The 12,658-nt window shown below is 35.3% G+C and overlaps 1 protein-coding gene across 1 annotated transcript; it reads left to right on the forward strand.

Moving 5' to 3' along the window:
- Window positions 1–295: 295 nt before the first annotated feature.
- Window positions 296–2,268, forward strand: LOC130245061 (interleukin-17F-like). The gene is made up of 3 exons (XM_056477702.1): window positions 296–340; window positions 423–616; window positions 1,985–2,268. The coding sequence occupies exons 1-3, from the start codon at window positions 296–298 to the stop codon at window positions 2,217–2,219; spliced, it is 474 nt and encodes a 157-aa protein (XP_056333677.1). The 3' UTR covers window positions 2,220–2,268.
- The last annotated feature ends 10,390 nt before the right edge of the window (window positions 2,269–12,658 follow it).

Consider the following 12,658-nt stretch of genomic DNA (forward strand, 5'->3'; position numbering starts at 1 on the left):
TACGAAGAAAGAAAAATTACTTCAAAATTAAAAGACAGTTCCTCCAAAATTTTTAATTTCTTGCTTTCTAGCGTTGTGATATTGGATTGTAGTGACACGGTGTAAGTGCATTGTGCTGACACACTGAATGACAACATGACACACCATCAAAGGGTAAAAAAAAAATTATGACAGGAAACGCACCTACACTTCTTGCGAATACATGAACAGGCCTCGCTATATAAACTGCGCTTACCACCACAAATGAAGAGCAATATCTGGGACAGACAGACAACAACTGAAAAGCACAGGTCAAATGAATGCAACCATGTCATCAGCGTTAAACCTCCGCTTTCTCTTGGTGAGTATCGCTGAAGTGAACGTTACTGAGAATGTTCGTTGCATGACTGAACGAATCTAAAATGTTATTATTTTCTTCACAGGTGGCTTGCGTGATAGGGCTTGTTTTAATATCATTCGGTGCTGAGGGGGCTTCTGTAAAATCTGTTCAGAAGAATAAAAACAGCCACCAAGAAGCAGATCATGCATACCGGCTGATCTTGGACACCGAGTTTAAAGCCTCAACCAATCCCATCTATCCAATCAACAATGACTCCATCTCTCCATGGACCTACATGTAAGATCTCATCTTAGTAAATACTTAAGATGCTTTATTGGCATTCAGTGGTTCTGTAAAGAATCTTAGATTTCAAAAATGTTGTTTATATTACAAAGATAGTTATTTACGCTTCTTTACACCTTTACATAAACCTTTAGCATCAAAATAACTTTTTTATTACACAAAAGATTCATTATATACACACACAAAAAGTTTTAGGCTTTTTTGAGAGTTCTTTAAAGTTAGAAAAACGAAAAACAATTATTGGAAGCCAAGTTTTTCAAAGTTTAAAGTATTAATGTACTAAAAAAAACAAAACTGTTTACCTAAAGGTCCTTTGAGGAAATGTCATCACTACCAGAATGAAAAAAATACTATAGCAATTTACAGTAAATCCAGTGTGTAAATTATACATTGACGATCAGGGGGGGTCTACTTTTTCAGTAATGTTAATTTGTGTAATACATGCTTCAGTCATTTATGTATTGATTTAAACTACATCTATTTTATTAATAAAACATATTTAAGTTTTCAGTGCATCCTCTGGTTAGCTATTTCAGAGAATTAGCTATTTCTAACAGTCTTGTGAACAGGATGTCTGGTGCTCTAGATCTGCCAGTTTCAGATTTTTGAATGATTTTGTTCTGGCATAGACTAATTGGCTAATGCATTCACAATGGTATAAACTGTTATAGGGGAGGTCAATTGTATGTTTATATTATTATTTTAATTATTAACATTTTTATTTAAAATTCAGTAAACTGTTTCTCAGTATTAAAGGGTTGACCCCTGCATACATCTTGCTTTGATGTCCTTCAGGGGGATCAAGCATTAATTAGGGTGGTCAATCCCACCCAAACCCCCCTGTAATTCGCATAGTATTTTGGAAACCCCAATAGTAGTGTACAGTATTATACTCCATTTAGAGCATGTGCAATTATTTGAAATGAATGCTAGCATACTGTAGTTACTATTGCAAACTGATAAGTTAATAAATACTGTAGTAGCCTACACTTTAGTCTGTAAATTGTAGTGTATACTATAATATACACCTTAAAGTTGTAGTTAGGTCATTTGTTTACCCTAGTACAACACTTGAAGAATTACCACTACAGATTAACTTAAATATTTTACTATAGTATGGTTTAAAAACACTATAGTATCATAAACATTCCAAAATGGCGATTAACATTACCGACTTGAAAAAAACGATAACCTAGTATAGTAAATCCTATTTTTCATGTTGTTATAATCGCCATTTTGAAATGTTTATGACTTATTACTTGAACGAGCTGTCATTTCTGCATCTTTGTTTGTTGTTTGTTTGAAATTAATGTGACTGCTGCTGAAAAAAACGCTAAATATAATTCATTTGGTTTCATATAGGTTTACACATAACGAGAGCCTGTATCCTACCAGCATTGCGGAGGCGAAGTGTTCACTGACCGGATGTCTGATAGACGGCGTTGAGGTCCAAGATTACGAGTCCAAACCCATTTACACGCAGATCATGGTCCTGAGGAGAATTCGAGGGGAAAAGCCCAACTATTCCTTTAAACTTGAGTATAAAACCATTGCAGTGGGATGCACCTGCGTTCGTCCTTATGTAGAACAGGTTTAAAATGTGGGATCGACTCGGGTTTTACAGGCAGTATTGCCAATCCAAAACTTAAGGCTTAAGATTTAAGACTTTATAATTAATTTATATGTTTACAAATGTGGATATTTATTTATTTCAACCCTATTTTCATGACGATGTAAGGGTTTTTCCACATCTTTTTATATGTTTATTCATCTAAAAATGTAACTTATTACATGTGTTACCAGTAATCTACACATTATTTTCAGATCAGTAATTTTTTTCTGGATAATGAATTCAACTCTCATTCAATTTAAAGGGATAGTTTAAAAATGAAAAGTCATTATTTACTCACTTGTTTCAAACCTTTATGTTTCTTTCTTCTCTTAAACACCAAAGAAGATAGTTTGAGAAATGTTGGAAACCTGTAACCATTGACTATAAATGGTTACAGGTTTCCAACATTCTTCAGAATATCTTCTTTTGTGTTCAGCAGAGTAAAGAAACTAGGTGAACTATATATCCCTGTAATAATCTCATTACATTAGTGTTTGAAAATATAAAACATTTATTTATTTCGACGGTATTTTAATGACAATGTTAGTTTTTTCTCCATCTTTTTATATCTTTATCCATTTAAAAATGTCATTTATTACATGTGTTGCCAGTAGTCTACACATTATTTTCAGATCAGTTTTTTAAAATTCAGATAATTTTAGATTAAAAACAATTCTGGATAATGAATTAAACTCTCATTCAATTTAAAGGGATGGTTCACCCATAAATGAAAAGTCGTTATTTACTCACTTGTTTCAAACCTTTATGAGTCTCTTTCTTCTGTTAAACACTAAAGAAGATGGTTTGATAAATGTTGGAAACCTGTAACCATTGACTATGAATGTAAATGGTTACAGGTTTTCAACATTCTTCAGAATATCTTCTATTGTGTTCGACAGAATAAAGAAACTAGGTGAACTATATATCCCTTTAATGTTGTCATTACATAACAAGTGTAACAAGTGTTTGAAAATATAATTTATTTATTTCAACCGTATTTTCATAACGATGTTAGTTTTTTCATCTTTTAATGTTTATCCATCTAAAAATGTAACTTATTACATGTGTTGCCAGTAGTCTACACATTATTTTCAGATCAGTTTTTGTTTAATTAAAATAATTCTAGATTAAAAATAATTTTGGATAATGAATTCAACTCTGGTTCAATTTAAAGGGATAGTTTAAAAATGAAAAGTCATTTTTTACTCACTTGTTTCAAACCTTTGAGTTTCTTTCTTCTGTTAAACACCAAAGAAGATATTTTGATAAATGTTGGAAGCCTGTAAACATTGACTATGGAAGTAAACGATTACAGGTTTCCAACATTCTTCAGAGTATCTTCTTTTGTGTTTGACAGAATTAAAAAAAAACATATATATATATATATATATATATATATATATATATATATATATATATATATATATATATATATATCCCTTAAACAATGTCATTGTATAAGTGTTGAAAATATAGAATATTTATTTATTTTTACAGTATTTTATGGATGATTTTAGATTATTATTATTTTGTAATGTATTCCATACAGTAATTTATTAAACATTTTAATTAATTTATTAATATTGTTTTTGTCTGTGTTTGGAAGTTTATTATATTTATTTTTAGTAGTATTTTGTCCTTGTTTTAAAATATACATAATATTACATTTATTATGAGTAATGATTTCTATTCATCATCCGTCTAATTTGTTAATGTCTTAATATATTGTGTATTTAATTATTTATTTTCACTGGATTTCCTTTAAAGAATGTGTTGTTTACATTTTATGTACATGTTAACATATATTATATGAATTATTTATTTATTTATCTGTGCACATGTGCATGTAAGGTGATGACTGATGCAATAAATGAGAAAAAAAATACAATCATTGTTCTCAATAATTTTCTTTTTGTAAACCTTGTTTGTTTTGTTGTTGCAAAGTTCATAATGAGAAAGTCACAAGGATAAAACCAAATACCAGCAGTCCTTTAATTCCCTCTGCCTCTAAAATATATATAGATATATATATATATCACAATTTCTGTACAGAATTATAGAGCCAAATCAGACACCAGCTGATCATGAGGCAAGTGAATGAATGTACAGCGGCAAAAGCTTGAGCATTTTTACCAAAAATAGAGCCTTAAAGACAGGACAGAAGACAAACCAACTGCATCCGCATGGGGAAAGTACATGAAACCGTCCAAACACACAAAATCATCTCACACACTCTTTTTTTTGGCACTATTGGCATACAAGCTCAACGCAGAGCCAAACACATCTCTGCATTTCTCAGATTAAGGTAGAAAAGATTTCACAATCTTTGCTGGCCGGCCAGTTCTGCTCATCCGACAACATGGCCATCCCGTACAATGATATAACCATATCATAATCTGCTTTCAGAGTCATGATCTCTTGTGATCCAAGCTAATAAGCTCAGCATGTGATAGTCAGTCCTTTGGTGAATGGTCTCCAGTATGATCAGCGTGCGTTCTGAGAAGATCTCAAGGCACCTGGAACATAAAGTTTAGAGATATGACGATTAATAACAGGACAAAAACCACACAGTCACACACCATATTGCTTTCACAAGCTTTATGCGGTACATGCAAGTCAACTGTGGCCACATTTAATGCTGTAAGGTTACTTTCTTGAATTTACGTCAAGAAATTAATGTTTAGACACATAAATACTACAATACTGTACGAACATTGGATACACAAACCATGTTACACAAACTGCAGGACAACATACATATATATATATATATATATATATATATATATATATATATATATATATATATATATACACACATTTGAGGTTTCCATCACTGTTCATTTTCTTTTACGGATTACATGCAAGCTACAGCTTTGTATAGTAACGATGAAAAGGACTCATGCATTTTAATTGCAAACACAATTGTTTGTGGTGAACAAATCTGTCAATTTCTTTGACTGATGCCAAGTCGCACATCATGATACACATTTTGTCAAGCAGCAAATTTAACAAAACTGCATCTTTTGCTGCACATATCACAAAATAGGCCTTCGGTTTCAAAACACAGCCCGACTACAGGAGCTGTTTGGCCTTATTTTGGTGTAAAATCTGCACTAGAAACGCTCTTGATTTGAGTTATTCTACTGCCAGTCCAGATCCTTCAGTTCCTTGTGTTTTCTCACCTCCTCAGCATGCTTGTCCTGGAAAAATACAAGAGAAAAAGAAAAAAAATATTAAATAATTGGTCAATCTCAAGCATGAAGTGTCTTAAGAATTGAAAACATCTACTAGTGACACAAAACGGAATTGCTGAGAGGGGCATTCAGATGAATATGTAAATTTGTGCATGTTTTTTTTCTCTAAATAACAAAATAATCAAACAACTAAAACCAGAGCGATGAGAAAACAGCTCTTGATAATTTGGCACTCCAGTCAAGTAAAGCCACAATAACTTCATTTACATAGCACTTAATGCACTCTATAGGGCAGGGGAGCCCAATCCTGTTCCTGGAGATCGACCATCCTGCAGAGTTCAGCTGCAATCTTGATGAAACGCACCTGTCTTTAATTACCAACTGCTCCGGTCTTAAGCTGCGGTCACACTTGACATTTCCTCACATAGACTCCCATTCATACGCACGCGAATGCGTCAGACCGGAAACGCGGTCTCATGCGTTAAGTTTCGCAGGTTGCTGCGGTGCAAAGTTCAAGCTTGGTGAACTCTGACCTGTGAAATCGCATCATTTGACTGCGTGAGACCAATCTAGGATGAAAACACGACCTCTCTGGGCAAAAATGTAAAACATGGAGCAATCGCTCGCTTTTTAAAATGTCTAATAAGCTTGTTTAATCCCGCCCCTTTTCGCAGCGCCGCACGACAGAATTTCGCACACACAAAGCCCGGTGTGACCGTAGCTTTAAGCTTTAAGCATGTTCTTAATCTCTAATCCCGCCACTGTGTCACATGCAGCAGAAATTGTTATATTTAACTGTCACCCACCGCAGTAAATAGCATATAGTATATATATATATATATATATATATATATATATATATATATATATATATATATATATATATATATATATATATATATATATATATATATATATTCTATCGTATAACATATAATATAGATATAGTATAGATATAAATAGTCTAGATACTATATCGTATAACATTTAATATAGTTTTCTTAAGCATATTGACAATGAAGTGCACATATAGCAAAATACTAAATTAACATGTTCAAATTTAGTCTAATTGTGCCTTTTTAGCACGCCAGATGCTTTTATTTTTGTTTCTAACACAATTTGGACTGTGATGAAATCTAACAACATCAGTTTGAGTTGCCAAGAATTTTACGACTTCCAAATACAGGTTAATGCCACACACTATACTGCAGCCTGCGATTTCCCCAAAGACTTCCTTACTCCAATTACAGGGAAGTGTCTTTAGCCTGAGGCTCCGGGATCAGATCCGCAGAGGCCTGGACAGCTTGACCTCAGTCACCGGGTGAAGTGCTCGGTGTTCCTCATGAGCACCTACTACTAAACTGCAAACAATTAGTCTAAATCCTCTACTTCATTCAATGTCATAGCCAGACTTGGTGAGGTCTATGTGCTGTGCAGTAATCTTGTTAACAGATGGAACTTTATTGTTTGTGTTACCTATGTCTTTTTTTGTGCAAGAGAACAAAGCTACTGGGGTTTTCAAAGACATGCTTATTTAAAATGTAATAATGAAATAATGAAACCACATGCTAACTGTACAATTAGTATTTATCGGATGTCCCTTTTACACAAGTTGATATGCACATCATCAGTGTTCAGTGTTTTGGCTTTCAGCAATGGCATTTACATTATAATTCAACTGTGAAAACTGGACTGAAGCAGTTTCAATTTACTAAACTTAATTCATGTTAAGCTGCATTGACAATCTATAGTGTGTCAAATATGACAGCTGCGCTATCAAATAAACATGATTCTTTAGGGGTCCCAGTGATAAGTCTATAGTGGTAATTAAACACTCTTTTTTTCCCTGTCAAAAACGGCTCGGTCCATACCTCTTTAAATGCAAATGAGCTGATTATTTGAAGCTGTTTTCACATTATTCATTCATTCATTTCCTTCGGCTTAGTCCCTTATTTGTCAGGGGTCACCACAGCGGAATGAATCGCCAACTATTCCTGTATATGTTTTACACAGCGGATGCTCTTCCAGCCACAACCCAGTACTGGAAGACACTCACACACTCTCGCATTCACACATACAATCATACACTACAGCCGATTTAGTTTATTCAATTCAACAATACTGCATGCCTTTGGACTGTGGGGGAAACTGGAGCACCCGGAGGAACACCCCACATCAACATGGGGAGACGATGCAAACTCCACACAGAAATGCCATCTGGCCCAGCTTGGACTCGAACCAGCGGCCTTCTTGCTGCGAGGCGACAGTGCTAACCACTGAGCCACCGTGCCACCCTAACATAATATATATTATATAGCCACACATAAGCAAGTTTTTGCCCACTTTTTCTAGGACATTTAAAAAACTAATCCATTAATCCAGCCTCTTCTGATTATGGGATTCTGTGTAAGGACACCTGAGAGCCTATGAAGCTACATCTGAACACACAGCAGAAAGGATGACATGAACAAAAACGCAGTGAAACGAATAGCAACATCATTAGCCGCTTTTCTATCTGTTTAAAAAATGAGGTTGGAAGAGTCCATAGTACGCTTGGTTTATACATAACTAGCTGCTACTTCACACTCACCTACATCCATGACATTCAAACAGGTCAATTATGTAACATAAATACAGAGTTTATGGATTTTTATGGAAAAAAAAAATCTATTCAGAGGCATCACGATTCTCTAGAAATTCTCAAAAGTTAGTTAAGAATCGATACTGCATTAAATAAGATCGCAACAGTGCAGGCTCGCGTGTATGCTGCTGAATTCATTTAATCTGGACAATAATGGACAAACTTCTGTTTAAATTCCTGCTGTGCCACAAAGATTCAAGCCGCACGTCTCGCGCACTTTGCGCCCAGCTTTAGAATCACTGCAGGTAAGGTGGCATTACTGTGATGCATGGACACTGACTACAGTGGAATTGTATGTCACTCACAGCTTGTGTTCAATTCAATTCAATTCAATTCACCTTTATTTGTATAGCGCTTATACAATGTAGATTGTGTCAAAGCAGCTTCACATAAAAGGTCACAGTAAATAGGAACAGTGTAGTTCAGTTTGTAGTGTTTAAGTTCAGTTCAGTTTAGCTCAGTTCAGTGTGGTTTAATAATCACTACTGAGAGTCCAAATACTGAAGAGCAAATCCAACGATGCGCAGCTCTACAGATCCTGAACCATGCAAGCCAGTGGCGACAGCGGAGAGGGAAAAAAAACTTCACTAAAGGCGGAAGTGAAGAAAAAAAACCTTGAGAGAAACCAGGCTCAGTTGGGCATGACCATTTTAATTTCTCCGCTGGCCAAACGTCTTGTGCAGAGCTGCAGTCTCAGTGGCGGAGGCTGGAAGCTGGCCTCAGCGAAGACTCGTCTGTCTCTGGAGCGTCATAGGAAACAGCCTCATGTTCTCCACTCTTCCATGACCATCGCAGTAGTTGTTCAGGATTCGGCCAGGTCCAGGATATGGAAACCTTGGGATCATCTCGTCGTTGGTCTTGGATCGAATCAGTGACTCTGCATAGTCTGAGGGCCTCGGGAAGAGTATGTGTTCTGCAAACATGGATTAAAGTATTGTGATGAATGAAGTATTGTGATAGATTACAAAGAACAATTATAGAAATAAAAAAACTGTTCTTATTCCAAAAGAGGGCTTTATTATTATTATTTTTTTATTATTACTTTACTTTTTGATGGAAAATGTACAGAATTCTTTTAACAAACAAATGTTTTCAAAGCAAAAAAAAAGTTTATATTAAAATTATACTTGGAAATTATGTTAGAATTGATTTTAGTTCAGAGTCACAGAGAACTAGCTTTATCTGCCGCCACCTTATCTGCAGTGATTCTAAAGCTGGGCGCAAAGTGTGCGAGAAGTGCGGCTTGAATCTTTGTGGCGCAGCAAGAATTTAAACAGAAGTTTGTCCATCTTTGTCCAGATTAAATGAATTCAGCAGCATACACACGTGTCTGCGCTTTTAATGTTACATTCAGAGCTTTTCATGTTGAATATACACTCACCGCCCACTTTATTAGGTACACCATACTAGTACCAGGATTGGACCCCATTTTGACTTCAGAACTGCCTTAATTTTTTATGACATAGATTCAACAATGTACTGGAAATATTCCCTACAGATTTTGGTCCATATTGACATGATAGCGTCATGCAGTTGCTGCTGATTTGTCGGCTGCACATCCATGATGCAAATCTCTCGTTCCACCACATCCCAAAGGTGCTCTATTGGGTTGAGCTCTGGTGACTATGGAGGCCATTTGAGTACAGTGAACTCATAATGTTCAAGAAACCAGTCGGAGATGATTAACGTTTTATGTCATGTCGCTTTATCCTGCTGAAAGTCCTGCAGAAGATGGGTAGACTGTGGTCATAAAGGGATGGACATGGTCAGCAACAATAAAGCTGTGGCGTTGACACGATCTTCAATTTGTACTAATGGGCCCAAAGTGTTCCAAGAAAATATCCCCCACACCATTACACTACCACTACCAGCCTAAACCGTTGATACAAGGCAGGATGGATCCATACTTTCATGTTGTTGATGCCTAATTCTGACCCTACCATCCAAATGTCGAGACTCATCAGACCAGGCAACATTTTTCCAATCTTCTATTGTCCAATTTTGGTGAGCCTGTGCGAATTGTAGCCTCAGTTTCCTGTTCTTAGCTGACAGGAGTGGCACCCGGTGTGGTCTTCTGCTGCTGTAGCCCATCTGCCTCAAGGTTGGACGTGTTGTGCATTCAGAGATGCTCTTCTGCATACCTCGGTTGTAACGAGTGGTTATTTGAGTAACTGTTGCCTTTCTATCAACTCGAACCAGACTGGCCATTTTCCTCTGACCTCTGGTGTCAACAAGGCATTTGTGCCCACATAACTGCCTCTCACTGGATATTTTCTCTTTGTCTGACCATTCTCTGTAAACCCTAGAGATGGTTATGCATGAAAATACCAGCAGTTTCTGAAATCCTCAGACCAGCCCATCTGGCACCAACTACCATGCTACGTTCAAAGTCACTTGAATCACCTTTCGGCCCCATTCTGATTCTCAGTTTGAACAGCAGAAGATCTTCTTGACCATGTCTATATGCCTAAATGCATTGAGTTGCTGCCATGTGATTGGCTGATTAGAAATTTGTGTTAATGAGCAGTTGACAGGTGTACCTAATAAAGTGGCCATGAGTGTACCTTTGTTAATAAAATAAATAACTTTTAAGATGACAGTACTGTTATACATAGATTCCAATCACAAAAAAAGCAATTCTGGTCAAAATGTAAAGTTGGAAAGATGTATTTGTAAAGCAGAAGAAAAAATATTATCAAAAATCGTTTGGGGACTCCCAGAATCAGAATCAGATCGTGAAGTTTCTAAAGATTCCCAACCCCAGTGACAGACACAGCAAACTAAACAAACCAAAATCTACAAAAGTAACAATTAAATCTAGTCACCTTAAAAAAAATAATGTAAAATATAGTGATATTGGTGCTGCAGTCTCCATTTTCGGGCTTCGTTTTTGTGAATTTGCAGTGACGTTGCTTCTGCTTTGTCAAGCGTGTAACCGAAGAGTAATGGACCCTCAGCTGCGCGTTCCAAAATCCTAAAGCAAATATAGTTAATCAATCCAATGTGACAAGCTAGACCCGATGCAAAATATAACCCTGTCTTATTATTCAACATTTCTTGAAGTCCGTCCCATATTAGGGTTAACCTGCTGTTGTTTTAGGCCTGCTGACAGCACAGATGAATTTCACTGGACTTAAATGATTGCACTTATATGTGCGTGTCGCATTCAGTGGCATGTAGCAAGAAGTTATCAGTGGAAAAGGAGGATTTATGGAGCTGATTTATAGGTCTTTTACCTGCGGCCAGTAACAGGCCTGAAGGGAGAAAAAGGCAGGTTAACAATGCAGAGGCAATGGAAATTCATCACATTCTTCAACAAGTTACTCCCAATGGACTTAAAGGCTAAAATGAGCCGTTAAATGGAGGAGGAGGTCTTCATTTTCCCTTTACAGTCAGTTTATTTTAGTTACACGTTTGGTGTAAAACAAAGGCTCCTATGCTCATCAAGACTGCATATATTTGATAAAAAATAAAGCAAAATGATTAAATCATTATTAAATATTATATATTATTATTATTATTATTATTATATATTATTATATTATTAATATATTTTAATCAGTTGAAATGTAAACTTTTTTATTATATATAGTAATTTTTGGGGTGACACAGTGGCTCAGTGGTTAGCATTGTCACCTCAAAGCAAGAAGGTCTCTGGTTTGAGTCCCAGCTGAGCCAGTAAGCATTTCTGTGTGGAGTTTCATTGTTCTCCCCGTGTTTGCGTGGGTTTCCTCTGGGTGCTCCGGTTTCCCTAACAGTCCAAAAACAAGCACTATAGGTAAATTTAACAAACTGGACAAGTTGGCGGTTCATTCCATTGTGGTGACCCCTAATGAGTAAAGGGACTAAGCCGAAGGAAAACAAATTTATTTATTAGATTTTTGAATCCTTATTAAAGTCGCTGGTGTCACACAACATACTACATCATTCCAATATGCCGATTTAATGCTTAGAAGAATATTTACGACTATTAATTTGAAAACTACTTGACATTTTTAGGGAAGTGTTTGGGTTAAAATGTAACTTAACTTAAACTTAAGTAAATATAACAACAAATAATTTATATTTTCACAAAAGCTTTTTATTTCAAATAAACGTTGTTCTTTAGAATATTCTGTTCAGCAAAAAATCCACAAAAAAAAAAAAAATACACACAAACTTTTTTTAAATATTACAAAAATTAAATATTACAAAAATCCTAAATCAAAAAATTAGGAAAATGACATCAAGGACAAAAATATTATAACCATTACCAATCATCTTATTAGAAAAATCTGCTTCGCGATCACATTAATACATTTTAATAATCAAAAATTGTAAATAATTTAAAAATCTAATATAGTTAATAATAATAATAATAATAATAATAATAATAATAATAATAATAATAATAATAAATAAATAAATAAATAGTAGCCTATAATAAATTGAATTATCAAATAAATAAATGCAGCCTTGGTGGGGATAATGGTGCATTCACACCAGGCGCGGATGAGTGATTTAAGTTAAGTCAATGCAAATACATGAATAGACATCCAGCGGCATGAATGACGTGATTCGCGCAAATGAAGCAGCGCGAGTTGAAC

This window comes from Danio aesculapii, chromosome 17 (assembly GCF_903798145.1).
Source record: "Danio aesculapii chromosome 17, fDanAes4.1, whole genome shotgun sequence".
Lineage (NCBI taxonomy): Eukaryota > Metazoa > Chordata > Actinopteri > Cypriniformes > Danionidae > Danio > Danio aesculapii.